The 23,956-nt window shown below is 43.4% G+C and overlaps 3 protein-coding genes across 6 annotated transcripts in view; all 3 read left to right on the top strand.

Annotated features, from left to right (window-relative positions):
- Positions 1 to 7,568: 7,568 nt before the first annotated feature.
- LOC147799744 (lectin BRA-3-like) lies at positions 7,569 to 9,758 on the top strand. Its single transcript, XM_087134689.1, has 2 exons — positions 7,569 to 8,946; positions 9,403 to 9,758. The coding sequence occupies exon 1, from the start codon at positions 8,348 to 8,350 to the stop codon at positions 8,915 to 8,917; it is 570 nt and encodes a 189-aa protein (XP_086990815.1). The 5' UTR covers positions 7,569 to 8,347; the 3' UTR covers positions 8,918 to 8,946; positions 9,403 to 9,758.
- Positions 9,759 to 10,036: 278 nt separating this feature from the next.
- LOC147799743 (perlucin-like) lies at positions 10,037 to 21,408 on the top strand. Its single transcript, XM_087134690.1, has one exon. It carries the CDS (start codon positions 14,380 to 14,382, stop codon positions 14,917 to 14,919), a length of 540 nt encoding a protein of 179 aa, XP_086990816.1. The 5' UTR covers positions 10,037 to 14,379; the 3' UTR covers positions 14,920 to 21,408.
- Positions 21,409 to 21,558: 150 nt separating this feature from the next.
- The window catches only part of LOC110991052 (uncharacterized), a 39,699-nt gene continuing 37,301 nt past the window's right edge, over positions 21,559 to 23,956 (top strand). For all 4 annotated transcript variants that reach the window (XM_087134663.1, XM_022256153.2, XM_087134662.1 and 1 more), the window contains exon 1: positions 21,559 to 22,167. In XM_087134663.1, the coding sequence (XP_086990789.1) occupies positions 21,994 to 22,167 (174 nt within the window). In that variant the 5' untranslated portion in view covers positions 21,559 to 21,993. The remainder of the gene's footprint in view (positions 22,168 to 23,956) is intronic.

The raw sequence follows: 23,956 nt of genomic DNA, 5'->3' as shown, positions 1-23,956 counted from the left end.
CAAGATCTATTCTATTTTAATCCATCACACAACCATGGACTATACCCATGAATTATACCGTTTCACTGTGTGCATGCATAGTGTACATAGACACGATCAATGCTCTTCACACGCAGAAAGAAGGTTGCACGACACATGACAATGTAAGCACATTGAGGGCTCCTCACATAAACACACACAAATTGTGCACAATTAACGTGAAACACATGAACTTTTTTATTTTTCTAGAGGAAGAAATGTCTGAACACGCAATTAGTCATGGGCCTGATTATCAAATGATTGGAGCAAATTGTAAGACACGGGATTCTCTGTTTATCTGTATGAAAGAGCAGGGTTTTGTTGAACCATCCCACTTCTCACAGTTATGGGGAATTCTACTCGCCTAAGAACACTCACTATTAGTACAAATGTGAACCCAATGAGACCCATGGCTTTGTTGTTAATGTCATTTGAAGTTCAAGGCAAAATGCGTATCAGCCCTAATGCATTATGCAAGTCAATAGATGCATTCTATTTAGACTGATCTGGTTTGGAGAAATGAGCGCAGCAATAGTGTAATATCCCATTTTTACAAAATTGGTATTAAAATGACCAGAAAATATTTCTAAAACCTCTGATGGCTTGGCATGTCAACCAATGCACAGCAATAATATCAGAAAAAATGTCTGTATCTCAAAGCCTAATATTTTCTGACATCTCATGATTAAACCAAGGTTCAGCTCTGATCTTTAATCTGATCTCTTTTTTTCGGAGCACCAGTGTCGAAAATTGCCAAACCGTGTTTTTGAAATTGTCCTCGGCTTGATCAATATCACTGCAATATACATGAGACCAATCAGCATGTGACAGTCGCAACAGAAAGTCCTCTATGTTATAGTCCCTAACAGATCTGGTGGTGGTAATAGTATGGCCCCCACAAGTTGGCTTTTTTGACACCTTGCGAGAACAATAAATGGGAAAATGATCACTCAAACCCAAATTCAAAATCCCTGATTGGCTAATCTTGTCTCCATTGTTACAAATAACATGATCGAGTAAAGTCGAACAGGTATTAGTAGTACGAGTGGGATCCGTGATAAGTTGTTTGCAATCAAACATTTCCAAAATATTTTTATAATCCCTAAACTGAGTACAGTTTTTCTGTAGGAAATTTATGTTAAAATCACCCACGATGATTATTTCACGATTTAACCCAATAACTGACAAAATGTTTTCAAACCGATCAAGAACGTTATTGTCTTAAGGAGGGCGATAACACACACTGATTGTTATTGGTTTTGATTTCGGTAGGAGTAAATCAAACCAAACAGTTTCCATATTGTCTCTCGTCAAATCCATTCTTTGATTGAAGACAAAATTATTGTTAATGTACACACAGACCCCTCCGCCATGTCGAGTCCTGTCATGTCAGAGAACAGAATAACCCTCTATCATGATTTCAGCATCGGGAACGGAATCATCTAGCCATGTTTCGGAGACTCCGATTATTGCAACTTTAGACTTTTGAATGATGGTCTTCAATAATGATCATTCAGGTGAATGATATGAATTCCTCTACACTGAAAATGTTTGAAGAGGTCGTTGTTGATTTTCATGAAATGTGTGTCAAAATTACTGCAAAGAGTTACGCCAAAAGACTCCAAACATGCATTGTGGTGATATTGGAAAAATGTCGGGGGAGGGGGGTGGATTCCATCCCCGGCTCTAAGGGTTATGAGAGACTTTACCTACTGATGTTGAAAGGTAAGGTGAAGATGGCTGATGTGATATGCGGATTCCCTGTACTTACATGTTAGGAAGAGGTAAATTTCACTAATATTCTGTGATATTACAATTCCCAAGTCATTTATTTCTCTCTTCCTTCCACGGCATTACCCTTTACACTGTAAAATAATACTGTTCAATGAGCGGTGTTATACAGTATTATTGCAACACTGATCGACTGTAAGTGAAGTTTGCAGTAAACAAACGTGTTTGTTACACGTATTAACTACAGTGCTTTTGTGAATGTAGTACAAGCTTTGTATAAGCTTTGACCTCAATTTGCATACTGACACAAGAGGGGCGTTGCTACTTTTGCCAAGTAATTTCGTGGTTTTCCATTGTTGACGTATTTGACATTAGTCTGACAAATGTTTGTGCTTTTTGGATGTAGTTTTACACGGAAATGCGAATCATTGCCTAAAAATATAAGTCAAACGTGAAAAATGAAAAATCTTACTTTTTCATGCCCCAACCATGATTGCACTTGGGAGCCTAACAACACACATAATTACATACCATGCCAGTGCACCTTAAGAATGTAAATGAAGTTCTGCTGTGATCAAGGCTTTTGAAGAATGTGTACGAGGTATCTGTATCAAATACGTAATTAGATTTGGAAATTATACCTAATACACGTATAGAATGAACCCATGATTAATGAAACGGTAGCTTGCTGTGTCTAATGTCTATATCAAATTAATGTAATTAATTGAGATGAAATAAGTTTCTGTTGTTTTTACAGTTAGTTACTGAACAATAAATCACAGCGATTTACCGTAATAATAATTACTGTAAATCATTAATAGTACTCTACTGGCGCCCGTGCTGCAAGTAAAGTACTGTGAGAATTTACAGAAAACATTTTCACAGTGTAGGAGGTAGAATTCCGGACATTCAGTATATTGTAGCGCCGGCGGGTCCAGCCGGTGGGGGCGCCAGCTCGGACCTGCATGGAGTTGGCTGGCTGCCCGCGCTGGTATGCAAACAGCCCGCGGTTTTCCCGCCTCGCGCCTGCGCAGTCCCTGCCGACAGGCGCCATATTTTGAGTTGAGCTGAGAGCACATTGTGGTGTACGCTACAGCAATAAAACACAGATTTTGTGACCAAAACGGCGAGTTGCGGCTGAGTGTCATTCTTTACCGGCGTCGAACCCTGTTCAGCGGGACACGCTACAACTGGTGGCAGCGGTGGGATGCTGGATAGCTGTAAAAAGACAGGTAAACTCTTGGCCTTTTCTGTGTCATAGAATTGGTGGATGATTTGGGTCGCGTGCCGGACTCGCTAGCCATCAGCAGCACATGCCAGCGCGGGGCCCAGACCGCGAAGGCGACGTGGAACTCACCTGGGTTGGCGGGCGAGCTGGAGTCATTCCTCGCGGATAATCTGGAACAGTTATCCAGGAGCAGGGGCCGGAAATTCGACGGTATCGACTTCATCCAGTGCGCGGCATGGGGGAATCTTGGGTTAGGTCCCCTGGAGAATGCAGCCAAGTCTGCGCAGTCCCCGGGCGACTTCCCCCCCTCCCAAAGTCGATGGGGCGAGAAAGGTGCAGTTTCATTTGGAGCACGACCATTTCGCCCCGGTCGCTGGGGAGGGGGCTGGGCATCGCCAGGCGACATCCTCCCAACCCCTCATTAGTACATCCACCGCCGGCATCCGTGGGGTGCCCTCTGGCGGCGGGGACGCACTGGGAGAGGCGTTCCAGTTGGAGCACCCTCAGGGTGGGTCTACGGCTGGGGGGTCCTGGCGGGGGCCGATTGGAAGTTCATTCATGTCGTGTGGTAGCGTCGGGGCGCCCTCTCGCGGTACCGTCGTGGCTGAGAGAATGTTCCTCTCGGAGCACGGCCGGGCGGCTGCCGCGGGGTTGGAGCCTTGGTGCAAGGTAGCTGAAACTTGTAATACTAGCCATAGTATGGGGGCGCCCTTTTGCGGCGCTGCGGGGGTTCAGGAAGCACCCCTCACGGAGCGCGGCCAGGCCGTGGTGGCGGCCGCGGGGGCGGGGCCCCGATGCGAATTGATGGGAGCTAGCGGACCTGTGACAAGTTTTTGGGCGCCCTCGCGCGCCAGGGACATGGCTGGTGTGGCGTACCGCCTGGAGCGCTGCGAGGCCGCGGCCACGGTCGTCGGGAGGGGGAATCGTGACGGGCTAGCTGGAGTTTGTAAGATAAATACTGAGATGCGGGCGCAACTGGGGATCCGCATGTGTCTGTGTGAGGCGGATCCCACTTGGATCTATGCACAGACACGCGAAGCGGATCCCCCTCGGATCCGCACACAGACTTACGAGGCCGATCCCCGTGCGGGGGGAGCCGATCAGAAGGACCGAAGACCAGTGCTACTTCCGGACCGGTATGACGGAAGCTCGTCAATAGATGGAGCAAGGCCGAGAAGGCGGAGTACTTGGCCTCCCATCTGCGTGGACTGGCCCAGGAGGCATTCACTGACTTGTCACCGGAGGCCCGGAGGGACTACGTGAGCGTCCTTGAACACTTCGAGCAGCGGTTTTGAGTTGCTTCGCAGGTGCCGCTCCATCGGGCTCAACTTTCCATGCGGGTGCACGGTTGGGGAGAGTCCCTGGAGGAACTGGGGAGGTCCATCCAACAGTTAGTCCTCCGGAGTTACCCCACTTTGCCCATGCAGGCGTGTGAAGATCTGGCAGTTGAGGCTTTCCAGAACGCCCTGGTGGACTCAACGAACAATTGCAGTGCCATGTCTTCGCAAGTAAGGCCACAACCCTGGCAGAGGCGATTACCCTGGCCACTGAGATTGAGGCCTTTTTGGAGTCCCAGGCCTATCAGCAGAAGGGTAGGATCGAGGCCAAGGAGGCCTGAGTGGTCGAGGAACCCTCCGCAGGTACGCCAGGCAAGGCGGGGGCGGCGGGTGGAGACCCATCCTTGCCGGGCGCCCCCTCGCGGGTCCGGTGCTACGGGTGCCGCGAGTATGGGCATTTCCGCCGGGATTGCCCGCGCGGGAAGGGGAAGGGGAAGGGCGGCGCCGTCCGGGGCCGGCTGCTGGCGGAGCCAGTCTCGACGGCGCCGCCGGGGCCGGTCCCTCTGGTGGATTCGGACCCCCCGCGGAGCCGGCTCCCAGAGGGGGAGGACGAGTTCCTGGTTGCGACAGCCGACATGGACGGAGAGGAGGATGACTTGATTTTGGACGGGTTTCCCGAGGTCTGGGACCTGAGAAAGCTAGCTCAGGAGTAGCAGGACGACCCGGAGCTGGGAGCGGTCCGCCAGTGGCTGGTGGCGGGGAGCGACCGGCCTGAATGGGAGGACATCTCCGACCTTGGCGCCGGGGTCAAAAGCTGGTGGTCCAGATGGGACACACTGCGCCTATTCCGAGTGGTCTTGCAAGTGAAGTGGGCAAAGGCCAACGGGGGCCCCCCTCCTGGAAGATCGACGTCCCCCAGGCCAGGGTGCCAGAGGTTCTACTTCTTGCCCATAACCACCAAACTGCTGGACAACTCGGGGTCGCTCGGACCGTGGCCCGACTCAGGCAGGCTCCTGTGTATTGGAGGGAGATGAGACGGCAGGCTGAGGAGTGGTGCCAGAAATGTCATCTCTGCAGTTCTAAGAAGTCCCCACCGCGTCCCGGGAGAGCTCCGCTTCGACAATACCTGGTGGGGGCCCCTATGGAGCGGATCGCCATTGACCTTATCGGACGCCTGCCCCAAACCAAGGCTGGAAACACCAGCATAATGGTAGTGGCGGACTATTTCAAGAAGTGGGTGGAGGCGTTTTCCCTTCCAGATCAGACGGCCGAGACGGTTGCCAAGACCCTCGTGGAGCAGGTGATCACGTGCTTTGGGACACCACACGGATCAATGGCGGGAGTTCGAGGCGGGCCTGTTCCATGGGGTCTGCCAGCTGTTGGGCATCCACAAGACCAGGACGACTCCGTTCCACCCTCAGTCCGACGGCATGGTCAAACGGCTCAATTGTACCGTGAAGACCATGCTGAGCGTGTTCGTGGATGAGAATCAGGACGACTGGGACGAACATTTTCCCTACGTCGTGATGGCCTACCATTCCTCCCAGCACGATAGCACCAGGCTCACCCCGAACATGTTCATGCTCGGGATGGAGGTGGGACTTCCCCTGGACGTCGTCTTGGGGTCACCGGAGGAACGGTCGGAGACTACCTAGGCACTAAATCACGTCAACGAGCTGAGAGCGAAGCTCACGCGGGCCCACGAGTTTGCCCGACGACATCTGAGGCGGACTCAGAGCTACCAGAAGCAGCAGTACGACCGTCGCGCCCAGGAGGGCGGGTTCGAGCCCGGCCAGGCTGTTTGGCTGTTCACCCCAAAGAAGAAGGTCGGCCGCTCCCCCAAGCTGCAACGGTGGTGGGACGGACCCTTCGCGGTGCTACAACGCCTCAACAACGAAGGCTTGGATCGTGCATCGCAATCGGCTCAAGCGCTACCTGGGCGACGTGCAGCTTGGATGGTGGCAGCGCGAAGCCCACAGAGCCTTGGCCGAGGGGGCGCCAGCACGGGCAGGGGGGCAAGGAGCCAGGGGATCCGGCCCTCAGTCCTGCCCGCGGGGGCCGTCTCCCCCCGTTGACGAAGGGACCGCACTGGAACCTGTTGACGGGGCAAAGTCGGGACGCCCGGAGAGCTCGGATATAAGCAGCCAGGTAGGCAGTGCCCCGGCGGAGCCATCGCCTTGCGAACCGGAGGCGGGGGGAGCGCGTGTGACTCGCAAGGGGCAGCGCGTTCGGCGCCCGGTGCGATTCTGCTCCACGCTAATTCCTGAATCTCCCTCTGTTTCTCTCCCCGGGATGGACCGGTTGGCCTGCCCCCACTGTCAGCGAGAATTCCGCCAGCGGACCAACTTGCGGCGAAACCTGAGGTCGGCATGTATGGAGCTGTTCGCCACCCGGCCCTATACCTGTGAGTGTGGGTGTGGCCGCTGCTTCTACCGCTCGGACATGCGGGATCGGCACCACCGACACTGCGACTACGTCCTCGTCGGCCAGATCCAAGCCGAGGACCCTGACGTCCCGGAGGTCTCCGCCAGTGGCGGGGAGTTGGGGGGTGACGAGTTCCCCATGGAGCAGTCTCTCCCCCCCTGCCGGTCCTCTGGAGGGAGCCGCCCAGACCCACCCCCGGTCAGCTGCTGCAGGTGAGCCCCCGCCACCGGTGCCCTCTCGGCGCCGAAGGCGGGGGTTGCGAGGCCGGCCGGAACAACGAGACCCGTCGGACTCGCCTTGCAATGCAGCCCTGGGCCCTCAGGCCCCCGCGGCGGCCGGGACCGCCCCCCTGCGCCACTCAGTAGAGGCGGGGACGCAGACTGAGGAAGAACCCCCAGCTCCAGTTTGGCCACCAGAGACACAGACACCATGATGGACCCACCCCTCTGTGAGCTTCACCACAGCCAGTGGCGGTCGGAGGTCCAGCGGGAGCCCCCTCCACCGCCCACCGGAGTCCGCCCCCCTGGAGCAGCGAGGCAACGCCGGTGGGCACCACGACGACCGGAGTCTCCTCCACACTGGACCCCTGGATCCCCCACATGGTAGCGGAGAAGACCCTTGGAACCCACCAGACTTGTACTTGTTGCTTGTTTTCACTCTTTGTAAGCTGCGCAGGGGCGACCGGGATGGCCTTGGGCCGGCCCGCCGGGTTGCGGCACCTCGTTCGGGGACGAACAAGAGTCCTCGAAGGGGGTGGTGTAGTGCCGGCGGGTCCGGCCGGTGGGGGCGCCAGCTCAGACCCGCATGGAGTTGGCTGGCTGCCCACGCTGGTATGCGAACGGCCAGCGGTTTCCCGCCTTGCGCCTGCGCAGTCCCTGCCGACAGGCGCCATGTTTGGAGTTGAGCTGAGAGCACATTGTGGTGTACGCTACAGCAATAAAACACAGATTTCGTGACCAAAACGGCGAGTTGCAGCTGAGTGTCATTCTTTACCAGCGTCGAACCCTGTTCAGCGGGACACGCTACAATATCATGGAGACAGCTAGACAGTTTCTGTCTGACTGCTGTGATGATGTTGTTATGTACCACTGAGGCGAGGAGGTTTGAATGAGGTTCCATCACCATCCACTTAAAGAGTTAATGGCTAGTACTGTATTTATTATTGAAAACCTTCATCATAAGCTGAGTGACCTGGCGGTCCAATTTGCTTGATAGCTGCCTTGAGTTACTGGTTGAATGAACAGTTAGTTTTTCAGTGTACATATGCAGCATTAGGCTGCTTCTTTTTTTTCTAAGTTGTGGAAACTGGTAGCCTTTTGGAAATTCGCCGCCCTTTTATAAGTGCCTTTATCACCAACATCATTTGCCTAAGGGGATTCTGATCTCATCACATGATGTTCACTAGATGTTTTCAAAGACTACTGTTAAGATCTTGGACGTGTTAGCTTTGATCTGTTGATGCATTTTCGTGTTTTGTTTATGGCTTCAGCATCGACTTGCATCTCTTGCTCTTGCTACTATGCTTTGGATATTTCCTTGCGATGTTTTTGTCATCTCATGCTGTGTTTTTCTTTATGCAAAACCAGCCGGATGTGTACTGCACATGATATATTGAAATGAATTGAAAGAGTGACTTGACTGCGAAGCATCAAAAAAGTTCAAGCCTGTAATGACTATTTACTATCTGTGTATACCGTACGTCATGGCTTTAAATGAACCTAAGAATTTCAAACTTGCTACTGTAATGGTCATTATTGGATGGATCGGTGTACATGCCATTTGCAAACCAGGTTGGATGGAACATGGCTCGTCTTGCTACATCTTTACAGGTCAAGAGATGAATTGGGAGAATGGAAGTATATGCTGCCAAGGGCTTGATGGGATGCTGTTGGTTGTTGAGACAGAGGAAGAAAATGACTTCATCGCTCAAGAATTGATAAATCGGAACATGTCAGAGGCCTGGCTTGGTTGCAATGATAAGGTCACAGAGGGCACATGGGTTTGTTATCCTGAAGGTGTCAAGAGAATGCAGTATGGGAACTGGGGGGAAGGACGACCAAGTAATTATAAAAACCAGGACTGTGCAACAATTGACATCCAGACTCATGATGGCCAGTGGAACGATAGATGGTGCAGCAGCAGTAGGTACACTGTATGCGAGACAACCAGCAGCAGAGTCCCCGCCATGTCCTGCTATAGTCTGGGTTTTGATGGACACTTTCTTTTTAAGCTCCCCTGAAGGCTCCAATGGATTGATGTCCATCCATGGTATGGTGGTTTGTATTATCATTCCTTCCCCTCAGGTACTGAATTGAAGCAGTCATGTTTTCATCACCTGACTACACAGCACTCTCTTCTCCCTTGGCACAAGCTGTAAGCTCATCAGCTGCTTCCTGAAGTAATTGGATGCTAATTAGTAATCTCATAATTGCCATCATCATGTGATGGAAGTGGCTTTTGATGACATTGTTAATGTTTTTCAGGCTGATGGGGTCCCAGACATCTGTTCTCCTATTGGTTGTTTCTTTTAGTTTTGTGGCTGCCTGTTGTTACTGCAGTGTCCTTATCATCATCACCATAATTTGTCTCATGCTGTTTTCACTTGATATCACCAAATAGTGCTGCTCACATTTTGTAGTGGTTACCTGCATATCCTTGCTGATCAGTCTTGTGTTCTGTTAATGATAACAGCATCTTCTCACATCGTTTTTTCTTGTTACCAAGCTTTAAACGGTTCCTTGGTCTAATTGCTTCGTCAGCTACATATGTATCTGTACTTGAACCAATAATGTTCGAGTGAATAAAAAGTACATGTATAATGGCAGTGACTGAACATCGGAACCTCAAGTCGGCCATCATTATTGTAACTACTGGATTCATTGTTGGAAACTGTGCCATTTGCACACCGGGATGGCTGAAACATGGCCCTTCTTGCTACAAGTTTGCAAGTGATAAGATGACTTGGGAGAATGGAAGCACATACTGCCAAGATCTTGGTGGGATGCTGTTGGTAATTGAGTCAGAAGAAGAGAATGACTTCATCACCGGAAAACTGAGAAATCTCAATATGATAAGGGCTTGGCTTGGTTGCAGTGATAAAGACTCAGAGGGCACATGGATGTGTTATGCTGATGAAGGCATAACAAGAATGCAGTATGAGAACTGGGCAGATGAGAAACCAAACAACTTTCGTGGCCAAGATTGTGGAGTAATAGAGAAAAATAAAGATGGCAAGTGGAAAGACAGAGGTTGCAACATTCTTAGGAGCACCATATGTGAGAAAAGCAGTAGAGTCTCTACCATGTCCTGCTATAGTTTGGATTCAGATGGCCGCTTTTACCCCTAAACCTTACATCATCATCTAAGCAGTTCAGCTATTTCTTACGGACACACTGGTGTGAAAAGCGAGAGCCACAATTTCTTCTCTTACTCATGAATAGATGTTCCGCTGATGTGGATACAACTACGGGGAACTACAACTGACAGCCGATATGCTGAGTGCGGAAAGTACTAGCTGTTCACAATAGTATACATGTAGTAAAAGCTATATGACATCTTTATTTGTGAACATCACTGTAAAACAACCACGAGTTCCAGAGTCTTTACTGACCGGTCAAATTTTGCATCCTTTATCTGGCAACACAGATTTGTGTTGTTATAATGTCACAAAGCTGGAGTCAAGTAATATCCTCAAGGGCGTCAATCCAGTTTGAACAGTGGGGGACATGTAGCCCTGATCTGAACAAATGCGAGCGCTAAGTGCGAAACCCTGAGTGATGTAGGGTCCGGGGCTTTTTGCAAGGTATACATTTTCATTTAGGTTTTGGAAAAAACTGGGGGGGGGAACATGTTTCCCCCGGTCCCCCACCGATTGACACCCATGCATATCCTCACAATTGCTTCACACCTACCTCATACAGGGGCATAGCAAAGTCATTTTCATGGAGGGGGGTTTGTGCCAGAGTCAATTTGCAGATTATGAACTTGTTCGTCAAACTCGTGTCGTGTAAAATGAAAATCTGTGGTATTTTACATCTCATGCTTCGCGGGAAATTCCGACGGCCAACATATATTGTTTATTTACCAATTTTGGATTCATTTTCCAACTGAAGCTATATTTGCTGACTGGAATTTAATTATTGGGGGTGCTGCACCCCCACACACCCCCCAAGTCGCTACGCCCCTGACCTAATATCATAAGTGCATTATATAGGTACATGTCATTTTCTCTAATGCCACTTGTTATTTAAATGAACCATGACAAAGACATTGCTCTGTGGTTGTATTGTTCTCCAACTGTTTGTAACGGCAGTACTTGAAAGTTGAAACTACTTGTGAAAAAATCGACTACAACTTTTTGTTATAGATAGCTAGGTGTATTTAGCAATACTTAAGACACTGTTCAGAAAATAGAAAGCACTTTTAACGAGCTCTTGTGTGTCTTGTTGTTTTGTAAAATGGTTAACATTGTGGCAAAATGTCAATAGCCACAGTGGAATTTCAAATCCTTCAAACATTTAGAATGAAATCTTTGCTGTTAGTAGTGTTGTGGAACATTGATTAGATGATGGGGGTATGGTTGCAGTTCATACTAAAATCAATCTATAACAGGAGTACAATGTTAGTGAAAACTATCAAAATTCAGCAAGTTCCTTTTACAGTAAAAATAGTGATAATTAATTGCAAACATTAAATGTCATTTTAAGTACTATTTGCACAATTCTAACAATCTGTTTTCAATGGTTAAAGTGCACACAATTCAAGTAACAATTCTATCATAATCTATCACACAACCATGGACTATACCCATGGATAACACTGTTTCACTGTGTTCATGCATAGTATACACAGTCAGTGCTCTTTACACGTAGACGGAAGGTTGCACGGCACACGTAACAATGTCTGCACATTGACGGCTCTTCACACAAAATCTTGTGGGATAAATGTGTAAAACATTAACATTTTAAATCTCTTAGAGGAGGAAATGTCATGCGAGTAGTCGGCTTGGTTCTATAATAGAAAAAATGAATAGGTTATCAAATGAATTGAGCAAATTGTAAGACACACAGGATCAAATGTTCATCTGTATTAAAGATCAGGGTTTTATTGGACAATCTCACTTCTCACAGTTACAGGGAGATCTACTCGCCTAAGAACTCGGCTTTCTCATGTCTAATTTTTAGAAAAGAAAAACTTGACCAGAAGATATTTCTTAAGACCTCTGATGGCTTGACATGTCAACCAATGCACAACAATGACATCAGAGAAAATATCAGGGATTCTACCCTTCTCCTCAGCTCTTTTAGGGTTTAGCGTACTAAGGCGGACTGTGGAAACTTAAGGATGCAGTTTTCCTTTGTACTAGTGACTTGTACACTGGGTTCAGAAATGATTTATTCGGGTTCAGTATCAAACAAATAATAAATGTTGCACATTCATGTAGTGACAAATAATTTGATTTGGTAACAAATTGAATGTTCTGTTCCATTCGACCTTGCCTCATGGAATGGAACTGAAATTATTCTATCCATTCCACTTGTAAACTTCTACTATTTGTAAACTATTTAACAATTATTCCCTGTCACAGACTGCTGTACAAAACATAAAAATGAGAAAGGTGTCTTTGAATAAGAACAAGAATGGAAAGAAACATGTGCAACGAGGAAAATGGCACACTATGGGGAACTCGCAAAACAACCAAAAAACTCAAACTAAACCAAGGATCTTCGAGGGAAAAGTCACCAAAAACTGAATTAATAAGGACTCGGACATCAAATTGGAATTCAAAAAAAGGACACAAAAGAATTTATTAATGAAAAAGTACTAAAAAAAATGCAAAACCCCAAGGACTTAAGGACTAAAAGAACTTTGAAAGGACTAAAACTAAAAGACTAAAAATTTAAAAAGACTGAAAACCAAACCCAACACAGTGTGAAAAATGGACCTAATGAGGAGAGTTTGGCTGTTGATCACTGACTTCTAGCAGAATAGGGCTCAAGCAGAAAACCACACTCCAGTTAGGAGGAACAATACATGTGAAGGTGACTGGTCTCTGCTGATCTGCTACACTGAGTGTGACCAGACTAGGGGGAAGCTGTGGCTTAAACAAATAAACAGGGGGCTCACTACTAAAAACATCAAGAACTCCAAACTAAAGATAAACATTTTTAAAGGGGAAGTACTTCTATGTAAAATGTGTATTCAATAACATAATCATTTCTGGCTATGCATGCAGTGAAAATGTTTGACAAGATGAAGAAACCTAGACTCTGGACAAAAAAAGCTGAATGGACAGTGATGTAGCCTTCCTTTTTCTTGTAGGGCATGAGAATGTGAACTTAAAAATTTGAATGTTTCTTGAGGGTATTTGCTACTCATAATGAACAATGATTAGTGACATTATAAATGAGTGTTCATTTGATACCTGCCAAGCAATTAACTGGTATACATGTGTACTTGTAAATATGTGGCGGGAAATATTGATTACTGAATTGCAACAGCCTCAAAGAGCTGGGTTATTTTTGGCCATTTCACAGCTTAAATGGGCTTTGCTGTTTGGAAATTTGGCAGGCATATAAAAGCACTCCTTTTCATTACAAACGTAAAGTTTGAACTCAATTAGATATATAGGGTTTGTTACAGTCATTTGAAGTTCAAAGTTACTTGCATGTCAGCTCATGTGCATTGAGCGCCGCAGTGAAAAATTATGCATATTTGGTCAACCTGTCTCAGGAAAATGGGCACTGCGCTAGAGCTGTATGTTTGATTTTCGTAAAATGTGAGTCAAAATAACTGCAAAGAGTTATTCCAAAAGACTCCAACATGCAATGTGGTAATATTGGAAAAACGCCGGGAAGGGGTTTGGGGTTATGAGAAACTTTATCTATGGATGATGAAAGGTAAGTTTGAAAATAGCTGACTTGAGGAGGAGGTAAATTTCATTGATATTCCGTGATATCACAATATTCAAGTAATTTGTTTCTGTCTTTTCCTTTATGGCATTACCCTATATCAGGTAGAATTCCCTACATTTAGTATTTCATCGAGACCGTTTCCGTCTAATTGCTGTGATGATGTTACATACCACTGAGGCTAGGAGGCTTGAACAAGGTTCCATCACCATCCACTTAACGAGTTACATGTACAATGGCTAGTACAGTATTTATTATTGACAACATTCGTCATAAGCTTAGTGAGCTGGCAGTCTTGTTTGCTTGATGGCTGCCATTACTGGTTGAATGAACAGGTGGTTTTTAAGTGCACATGCAGCATTAAGCTGTCTCTCTTTTTCATGGACACCAGTAGCCTTTTTGGACATTCGCTGCCTATTTATAAGTGCCTTCATCACCATCATCATTTGCCTGAGTGGCTCCCAATGTCACCAATCATTTTGTCAAAGAGTGCTATTTTGATCCCGGAGCAGTTAGTTTTTGATCTGTTGATGCATTTGTGTTTGATTGATGGCTTCAACATCTTCTTCCATCCTTTTCTCTTTTCACTCCTCTCTGGATACTGGTATTTCCTTGCAATGTTTTCATCATCCATCTCATCCTGTGGTGTTCCTTCATGCAAAGCCAGCCAGTGATGTACTTCAGCTAATGTGTGGAAGTGAATAGAAAGTGTGACTTGACTGCAAGTCATCAAAAAAGTAGGAGCCTACTTGTGCAACAACAATTTTCCTCTGTTTACTACCCACACGTTATGGCTTTAAATAAACCTAAGAATTTCAACCTTGCTATTTTGATGGTCATTACTGGATTGATTGGTGTAAATGCCATTTGTAAACCAGGTTGGATGGAACATGGCTCATCTTGCTACAAGTTTACTGATCAAGAGATGACTTGGCAGAATGGAAGCTCCTACTGTCAAGAGCTTGATGGGATGCTGTTGGTTATTGAGACAGAGGAAGAAAATGACTTCATCGCTGAAATACTGAGAAATCTCAACATCTCATGGGCCTGGCTTGGCTGCGGTGATAAAGTCACAGAGGGCACATGGGTGTGTTATCCTGAAGGTGTCAAGAGAATGCAGTATGAGAACTGGGGGGAAGGACGACCAAATAATAATAATAAAAACCAGGACTGTGCTACAATCGACATCAAGAAGTATAATGGCCAGTGGAATGATAGATTGTGCAGGATCAGTAGGTACACTGTATGTGAGACAACCAGCAGCAGAGTCCCTGCCATGTCCTGCTTCAGTCTGGGTCCTGATGGACACTTTCTTTTTAAGCTCCCCTGAAGGCTCCAATGGATCGACATCCATCCATGGTATGGTGGTTTGTATTAGCTTTCCCCCATCTGGTTACAAGCTGCCATGATTTCCGGACATAAATCCAGTCTCGTCACCTTCAACAGTTGCTTGGTAATTTGTGACCTGATGATAGATTGAAAACTTCATGAATGGATGTAGCAATTTTAGTTTCTCCCTTCAAGACAAATCAAGAATCTGAGCATCGTTGAAAATATGACCAAGTTTCTTGGACATACATGTGACCAGTCGACAATACTTTGTCAACCGTCCCAGGTTTAATGTCACTTTTTTAATGTGCCTTTATAATTAGTTGAAGTGCGCCCTCTCTTGCCACATATCACAATGTCTAGCTCTGTAGGAATGCAGCGCTGCTTTGTATAAATTGTAAGTTGTGGTGTTGCGTTTGTAGGAGTTATATAACTATTGCATATTTAGAGTTCCCCTGTTGGGGTGGGGCAAGTTATTTGGCTCATTTCTCTATATATAGTGCGTCTTACCATGTAGCTTTGCTTTTCTGCCTTTCGTCTTGTGAGGTGCACTTCTCTACATCACGTTAGTGTCTTTGCTGCACACTGCATTGCATTAGTGTGGGATACACATCTACATGTGAAGTTCACACGTTGATATTGATAGTGCTCCTAACTTATGTTGTGAGCTAGCCTAGTTCGGGTGTAGTCCCGATATTGTAAAATTTGAGTTTGAAACTCGGCAGTATGGCATGGTGGCAGTGGACACATGGTGAGTTAGCACTTTCTAATTTTAATAACTGTTTGATACATTGTATACATTTAGATCTGCATTTTGCGCTTTTGTAGGCACATTATGGAACTATGTCCTGTTGAACTCGAATTTGCTTGAGGTAGTTTCTTGGAAGCATCTTTGCATATTGTTCAGAGATATCAACATTTTTGAACAGTGTACACCTCAATAAAAATGAGTGGTTGATCATATTTAGTTAACATCTTTAACTTATAATGATTTGTTTCAGTGTTACATTAAATGTTTAATTCTGATTTACAGTGACCGACCTAGTCCTCCTATGGACCTAGCGCTATGTACATGTGTAGGTCATCCTACACCACTTTGTATTTGATGTACATGTAGCCCTTCCATAACATCTTGAGTAAGTTAATTTGGGTAGTTCGTATTCTCAACAATATTACTGGTGGCTGTGAAACCTTTAATTCCTTATTAAACTGATTAGTGCATGTTGATAAAAAACAATAAGGAATGTAAACCATAAATTCAAAACATATGCTGTGGCAGGGCCGCATATTTTATGCCTAAAATGTAAATGAATCCAGTATATGCATATAATTGTAAATTTAATTCTAATATATATGATGCTGGGTCACTTATACAAATGTATTTTCTTTTTAATTTACAGATAGTTCCATCATCATATTGACTGTCGTTTATTTTTGTGGGTATTTTAGGGGTTTCTTAAGGTTTTTTTGCTTAACCCTCCTATGCAAATGTCAACTGGTACAATATTTTGAGCCGTCATTTTTGCCTGTCAAGTGTCTGGTCTAAACCTTCAGTGTTTAACCACCCATTTGCATGATTTTTATGGTGCCTTCCCACTGGCAACCTTTCTGTTTGATAAATTTTGGCCAGTCAGGTGGTTAGGGTTGGGTAGTTTGCACATGGTGGCCAGCCAACAAAAATATATGCCAGGTTGGGCCAAATTGGATTTGACCGTCCTTTGACTGCATCAGCATTAAAGGGGGTTAACGTAACTTGGATTAATCTGAATTAATAATTGAATGTACATGTAACTGTTCTAACTTTCAATTTTAATTAAATCAGCAGTCTATTTTCGTAAATTGGTGGTTTTTTGAAATTTCTTTACTCCACATCCCTGTTTCCTTAATATTTTGGGTTATCCACCACCCCTCTCTTCGGTAAAATTTAACCGCTCAGTAACATACAGTAACAGTTTAATGACTGGCTGCATAGAATAACAGTGTATATGCAGATGAATAATGCTACATGATTAGTTAAACATCAGTGAGTACACTGTCAATTAGCATAGCTGAATTTAGGGTTACTCTTGCGGTGCGGTGCGGAGTGGTGTTGTGGTGTTACTCTCTGTGAGTGGAGTAAAAGAATGTGAAAACGTTCATGTCAATAAAATTTTAGATTGAAGTATTGCTTCATTATTCTGAAGGTTAACATTTAGGTCTTCAGCAAGAATACCATATTTATTTTCAGTAGAATTACAGGTGATTATTTTCTCAAAATAGTTTACAAAACCTCAGATAAAACTTGAAGCGATTTGTATGTAACACTGATAATTATATTTTGGATGATGTTTACTAAAATTCAGTAAATTCAGTGAGAAAATAAAGTCATTGAGGTCATGACACATGTTGTACTGAATATCATTTTGCACCTAGAGGGCGATACCACTATCATTCTGTCTGCACTATCATTGGTAATTACTTAGCTTCAGTAAAGGGAGCTTGGTATTATCACCCTCAAGTCATGTGTTAATGGTTGAGACCAGTTACAATAAAACTTAAAGGAAACATACAATAATTTTTTCACTGACTCACTTTATATGCATCTTTAACGCTTCTTCAATGTATGAAAACTACTTGAAATACTTGATTTACCCTTGTTGTGTTGTATTTATGGTTGAAGCATCTCCTTGTTACCAAGTGCAGAATGATTCCTTGCATTGAGTCGCATTACCATACCTGTGTGTACTTTTGCTGATGTTGTCAGAAAAAAAAATGATGGCGATACCTGAGCCAAATGGAGACTACAGGAACCAGTGTACCACTTTGTTTCACTTTGTTACATGAAAAGCATTTGATTTCCTGTAGCTGATGCTTTCAATAAGTGTTGTCTGGAATCAATTAATATCTCTTGTAAAGTTTTGCATCTGCATTTACAGATGTTCATGTAAAGATGTTCAAGGAGTAAGCTGAAGTCTTACAGATTTCTAGTACCCTTTTGGCAGAATATCTGCTGTGAAAAGCTAGGTCATAAAAGTGTTTTGGTTGTTCGACAATTTTTAAATTGTTACAATCTTAAAAATGTATCTGTAATATTTTCAAATAAATTCAATGTTTCTAAGAGTAGAAGCAATATTAAAATTTCCCATTTTCCCCATGTTCAACAGGAGTAGTTACCTTGCCTTTGTCCACAGCCAAAGTAGTTTCTAATAAAATAGTTTAAACAGCTTGTAAATTTCTGGTTTTGTGAAGATGATTACTTGTAGTTGCTACATTGAAGAGGGTCCATTTTTGCGGCTTTGAGCAGTACGTTGTGTATACATATATACATGGAGACCTTTATCTACTGTCCTGTTAGAAAACAGCTAAGCAGTGTTTCTCCATTCATTGCCAGCAGACATGATGTTGAGTCACTATACATCTCGATCTACCAACAGCGGCGGAACGGTGTTGAAAGTGGGAGGGGCAATTAGCCCCAGCCATTAGAAAAGAATACAATTATGAAGTTGCAATGTACCTCCAATGGCTGGTAGGCCTATAAAGTGGGAGGGGGGGAATAAAAGCCTTTGCAAAGGTGGGGAACCCCCCCCCCACATTCTGCTGCCGTTGCAATCTACTAAGTATCATAAACGGGAAAGTTGTTGCTTAGAATTAATTAATTTTTCAGAGTTTTGTACATCTGTGACAAGTATTTAACTTATACTTTGAGGTACATTTACTCACTGATTTAACTCGATTGGATTTTTTGTGTTCATTCATTGACTGAATGCAAAACATTGTTTTGTCATATGCTGTCTCCAAGGTGATATACGCCTGCAGTGTGTTTGTTCATTACTGAAGTGTCCACATCATCACCACTGTCATTATATGACAAAGTGACTTCTGTGCCCAATTTCACGAGGCTCCGCGTATTTCATGGAGACTGCAAGCACTAAGCACATCACAGCAAAAGGTGCTCTAACCTTGGAGGAAACATTTGCTTAACTAAGTGACATAACAATGAAAATCTCCATGTGCATTCAAGGCAATGGAAACTCCTCAATTATCTCACAAGAACAATCTAATTTCTTGATTCTTCTAAAGACAATCAGTATAAATATCCTGTTTCAAATCTGTTGAAATATTAACGTCAAGGAACATGCAGTATTGTACTCGATCAACTTCTTTGCCACTTATGACTGAGGGAATGATGCTAAAAGTGGTCTTCCAAAAGTCTACAATAACTTCCTTTGTCTTATTTAGATTCAATTCTAAAGTATTCTCAGTGCACCAGTTAATGATAGATTAGATTTCAATTCGGTGTGATGTCTTATCATTGATCTACCCTCAAACTATCAGAAAGTAATCAACACGGCATGAATATCTATGTTCAGAAAATTGTCATGAGACGTGAGTAATGCACTGAATGAAACCGCACCATGTGTCAATGTTCCAAGGGTTATTGCCAATGGAGTTCTGGGTACAAACAAGATCACAGAGTACACGTACTTGACCCACTAACATTCCTTCTGTATATGGAAAATCCCGGAATAAATTATGTAAATTGGAACTCTACTCAAGTTGTAATCAGATTAAATCTAAACCTTTTACTCATCTCTTTATGATCTTCACCTGTCAGTGTGACATCTTAGTATTTCATTCTATTTAATGCTGAATTGCATTAATTAATGAACACATCATGAAAAATTAAAGCATGTATGACTATTTTAAAAGATTCAGATCTACTCATTCAGAAATTTTTAGAAATTTGGATTATTCCATTAAATGTGGTTGAAAAAAGTGTGGACTTTACTAAAGTCCACACTTTAGTGATAGAAATTGAAACCAACATCAATGCAAGTAGTACATTAATGAGAAATGGCAAAAAATGTACCAGTTGAGTTTCTTTGATTTGAACTGGTGAGGACCCAAAGATCCAAACTCATTCAATTCCAGCATTTCTCATGGTGCATTGAGCAAGAACATTTCTCACTGCACGTAACATTGTGATAACTTAAGATCACGATTGCAATTTCTGTGGCTATAAGACAGATATTATCTTTTTCAGTTTTAAAAAGAATATACAGTTACAGAGTTTTCTGAATAGAGTGACATCACAAGAGTGATTTTAGACTACCGCTACCTCATTTGCTAATAACCAATAGATATCATTCCCATGCAGTGATTTTTATGCAAGACTTATTCTGACTTTTTCTGTTGGAATAAAGCATGGAATGATTGATCTTGCATTAATAACCAAGGGATGATTAAAGGTCAGGAAAAATATGACAATTTCTTCCTTCTGACAAGCTTTATAAGATACTATTTAAATTTTATGGCTATTGTTGTCAAATGGTTTTCTTAGATGGGAGGGGATGCGAAGGACTTGGTTTGAAGTTTTTGATTTTATCCTTTCTGACTACCTACATGTATTTGCAGGACTCTCAGGGAGAAAAGTCAAACGTCACTGACTTTGTCTAGCGATGGAGAATCATTTTAAACCATTACAAAACCAGATTTTCTTTGTTACCACGGGGAAATTCCCCTGGGTTTTCCCTAAGTATACATCGTCTGTTTACTTTTTATGTGCAGTATTATTGACAGTGTGACATTTAGACCCTTATCTAAAGTACCCTCGCAGTTGAAAAAAATACAAAGTCCTTGTGATTGATGGCATTTAGTTCCAAGTGTTATGTAGTAAGAATGGCAGAATTGCATGTAGTCTTTTTTGATGGTTGAGTTCAACGGTGTGTGTGGTACTGAAGAGAGGTATAGCCTGCATATATAAATTGTATCTTCTCAGACAAAAACAAAAATCAACATGCATACATGTCAGTATTGTAAATTGCAATAGTATGAAAGCTCCGGTGGCAGAAGGGGGGGAGGCTGTTACCCCCTCCCTACCTTTGAAAAGGTAATTATTTTGCCCCCTGCCCCAACTTTATAGGCCTACCAGTGGTTGAAGGTGCATTGCAACTTCATAACTGTATTCTTTTTGAGTCTATTGGCTGAGGCTAATTCCCCCTACGCACACACACTTTCAAAACCATTCTGCCGTTGCTGTATGAGAGTCAACATTTCTTTATCACTAATAAAAAGAGCTCTTGGAGGAGGAAAAATTATAGCAAAATGTTTGGTGGTTTGTTTTTGTTTGGAACATCTTTCACTGCCAAGAAGTACACATAAATGTGTCAAATACGTAGGCCCACAGACAGCATATCATTTGAATTGTTCCGTTCAAAATATGTTGGATCATCCTAAAAATCGACACTTATTAGTGCAGATACACTGTGTCAACAGTAATGCTGGCGTGAAATATATTACTTGATTTGATCCCCCACACCGTGACCAATAAAATATACTGAAAAAAGTTTTACTCCCGGGTTTGAGAAACTGATTTTGTCATCTAGGGCCCACCTGGATAAACAAAAGAAAACACATGCATTTTTTCTAAGGCCTCAGATGTAATTTATTATTTGGAAAATCAATAAACTATGACTCAGGCAAACATATTTGGGTAATTCCCAGATTTTTTTTTTTTGCATTAATATTCCATATTTTCTCTCTTGTAAAATAACCATGGTAATTCCCCAAGTGATTAAGCCGATGATTGAGGGCGCTACATCTCTGCTTTATTATGTGTGTTGTGCACGTCTTTGGTATTTTTTCACAGTTTATTTCCGCATAGATATCTGATCACCCACGCAAAGTGATATGTCCCGCGTACTTGCTGTACGCTTAAATACATGGACACCATTCCAGTATCTGCGGAAATGACATGCTTTTACAAGTCACGCCAGTGACAAATTCAGATTTATAAACTGCGCCAAACTTGAATTTCAACGAATTTCTCAACTGTAATTCCGCTGCATGATTGTGCACCTGCACTGCACTGGCCTGTTCCTTCATGGGTATTCCAAGTCGCCACCGCTGGCCGTCACACGGCAGTGACCGTCGGAGGCAAATTATTCTGATGTTGACAGTTGCGGAACTAAACTTTTCTTCGTCTGCACAGAAATACCGAATTGCTTATTGATCCAGCAGACGTAGCTAGTGGACGTCAGAAGAACTTTCAGCTCCACGCTGCATCGCATTTTTGCATTGGTGAAAAGTTGTCGAGATGCGGGTTTTTTTACGCGGAGACGTGGTTCAGCCCGGTTTGTGTTGCAGTCCCCGTGAACCCGTAGAATGGTGGAAACAGTGCGCGAACGTTGGCCTTCGGGACGGCTGTGTGCCCACGATCGAGCAAAGTGTGGTTCAAATCACCGGACTGGAACCGGCAGTCTGGTTCAAGGTACGATGGCTATAGCAAAATTCATATGAGCATATCCTACAGCCTGGGGATTGTGTAGTGTGTAGTTTGGGACCCCTGTATTGAACAGCTTTACACAACAGGTCAGTCCCAAAATAATGTAGTCAAAGGCAATGTTCTCTCTCGTATTACTATGCTCAACCCGGTTGGTTTTTTTATTTGGCCATTTTTTTTAACCCAATGATTAATCTTAAAAATTGAAATCCGGTTCTCTTTCCACAGAATTAACCCTACAGCTACATGTATTATGTATGTATTCAACGTAAATTTTTCATTGGCCGCAGTAGGCCTAAACCTATCTTTACATGATGAACAAATTTTTCCCAAAAGTAGTACTGGTACACCAGCCATCAGAAAGTGATTACGTGTCCTAAGATATCAAATTTAGCAAAGAAAACATTGAAGTGTTTACTTACATGTGGAAAATGGTAAGAATTCCAGACCAGTCTTGTAAATGTTTGGTTGTGCTAAATTGTGCACAGGGTTTCAAGTGTGATGTCTATCCATGGAGCAAGGAACACACGTCTTAGTTTACATGGAACTCTCACTGGTTAATTAAAATAGAGGTAAACAGAGTGAACCTGGGTCCTGCATGTTTCACAGTATGATTTAATGAAAGAAACTACGGTACATGTAGATCTGCCCTTGTCTGGAACCAGACAGATGTGAAGAAGAATCACCCTTTCATTACCATCATATGAGTGTGTGGAGGAACAGTTGGAGAAGCTAACCTAAAAATGTCATGGCTCCTTTTTCCTTGTATCGTTATTTGGTGCTGATTTGCACCTTTCATTTACTCTTTATTTTCCACCTAATTATATGCAGTAAAGATTTAACAGGAAGGAAACTGGTTGTGGAAGGGGTCCCATTGAAATACTAAACATTATTACAGACAATACAATAATTATGACATACAGTTAGACAAGAAGACAGTAGGACATGTAAATACTAAGTCTTTTAACCCTGTATGACACAAAAACTAAATGATGTTAAATAAAATTTGAATACCCACTTAATAGTTTAGCTTTATGTTTACCTTTGAATGTTGTAGGTTCCCTAGATTCTTTATAGAGGTGTCTAGGGAATTCCACAGCCTGGGGCCCTCATGATTGACTGTATTTTGTGTGAGAGTAGTATGTGGAAAAGAATGATGAAGTTTCTTGTGTTGTCTGGTGAAATGGTGGTGCATTTCTTCATTTTTGATAAACATAGAACAAAAGGATTTAGGTATTTTTTTAGTGTTGAACTGGTGCATGAGGATCCCAAGCTGAAGGAAATAGTTATCATTTACTTTAAGAGTTTTTGTACAAATGAAACAGCGGGCTACTATGTTCAAGGTAGGTGGCAGAGTGGATCATTCTTAAAGCTTTTTTTGCAGTTTATGTATTCTATTGCTTAAACTAACCCCGCCATTACCCCAAGCTAATATCCCATATGATAGATATGGTACAATCAAAGTACATGTATTGTAAAGTTTAAATAATATATCCTGTGGGAGAAGCAGCTTTAGTTTACATATAACTCCAATATTTTTTTAAACAGTCGTGCAAATATTACTGATTTGTTTTTTTCCATGAAAGATTCTGTTCAATATACAGACCTAAGAATTTGACACAATCGGTTTTATCAATTTGTACATCATCAATAAAGATTTCAGGTATTTCATGATGTTGCTTTTTACTAAACAGCATATAGTTAGTCTTCTTAATATTAAGAGTCAACCTATTTGCTTTAAGCCAGTTTAAAACTTTGGTAAGCTTGAGATTAACAT

The sequence above is a fragment of the Acanthaster planci genome, linkage group LG03, assembly GCF_054643075.1.
Source record: "Acanthaster planci isolate LZ-2023a linkage group LG03, COTS_SCS, whole genome shotgun sequence".
Classification (NCBI taxonomy): Eukaryota; Metazoa; Echinodermata; class Asteroidea; order Valvatida; family Acanthasteridae; genus Acanthaster; species Acanthaster planci.
The sequence above is the reverse complement of the archived record's forward strand: the minus strand, read 5'-3'. Positions and strand labels throughout refer to the sequence as shown.

Excerpts from the sequence above, each read along its gene's own strand:
- LOC147799744 (XM_087134689.1), top strand. The coding sequence starts at position 8,348 with ATGACTATTTACTATCTGTGTATACCGTACGTCATGGCTTTAAATGAA.
- LOC147799743 (XM_087134690.1), top strand. The coding sequence starts at position 14,380 with ATGGCTTTAAATAAACCTAAGAATTTCAACCTTGCTATTTTGATGGTC.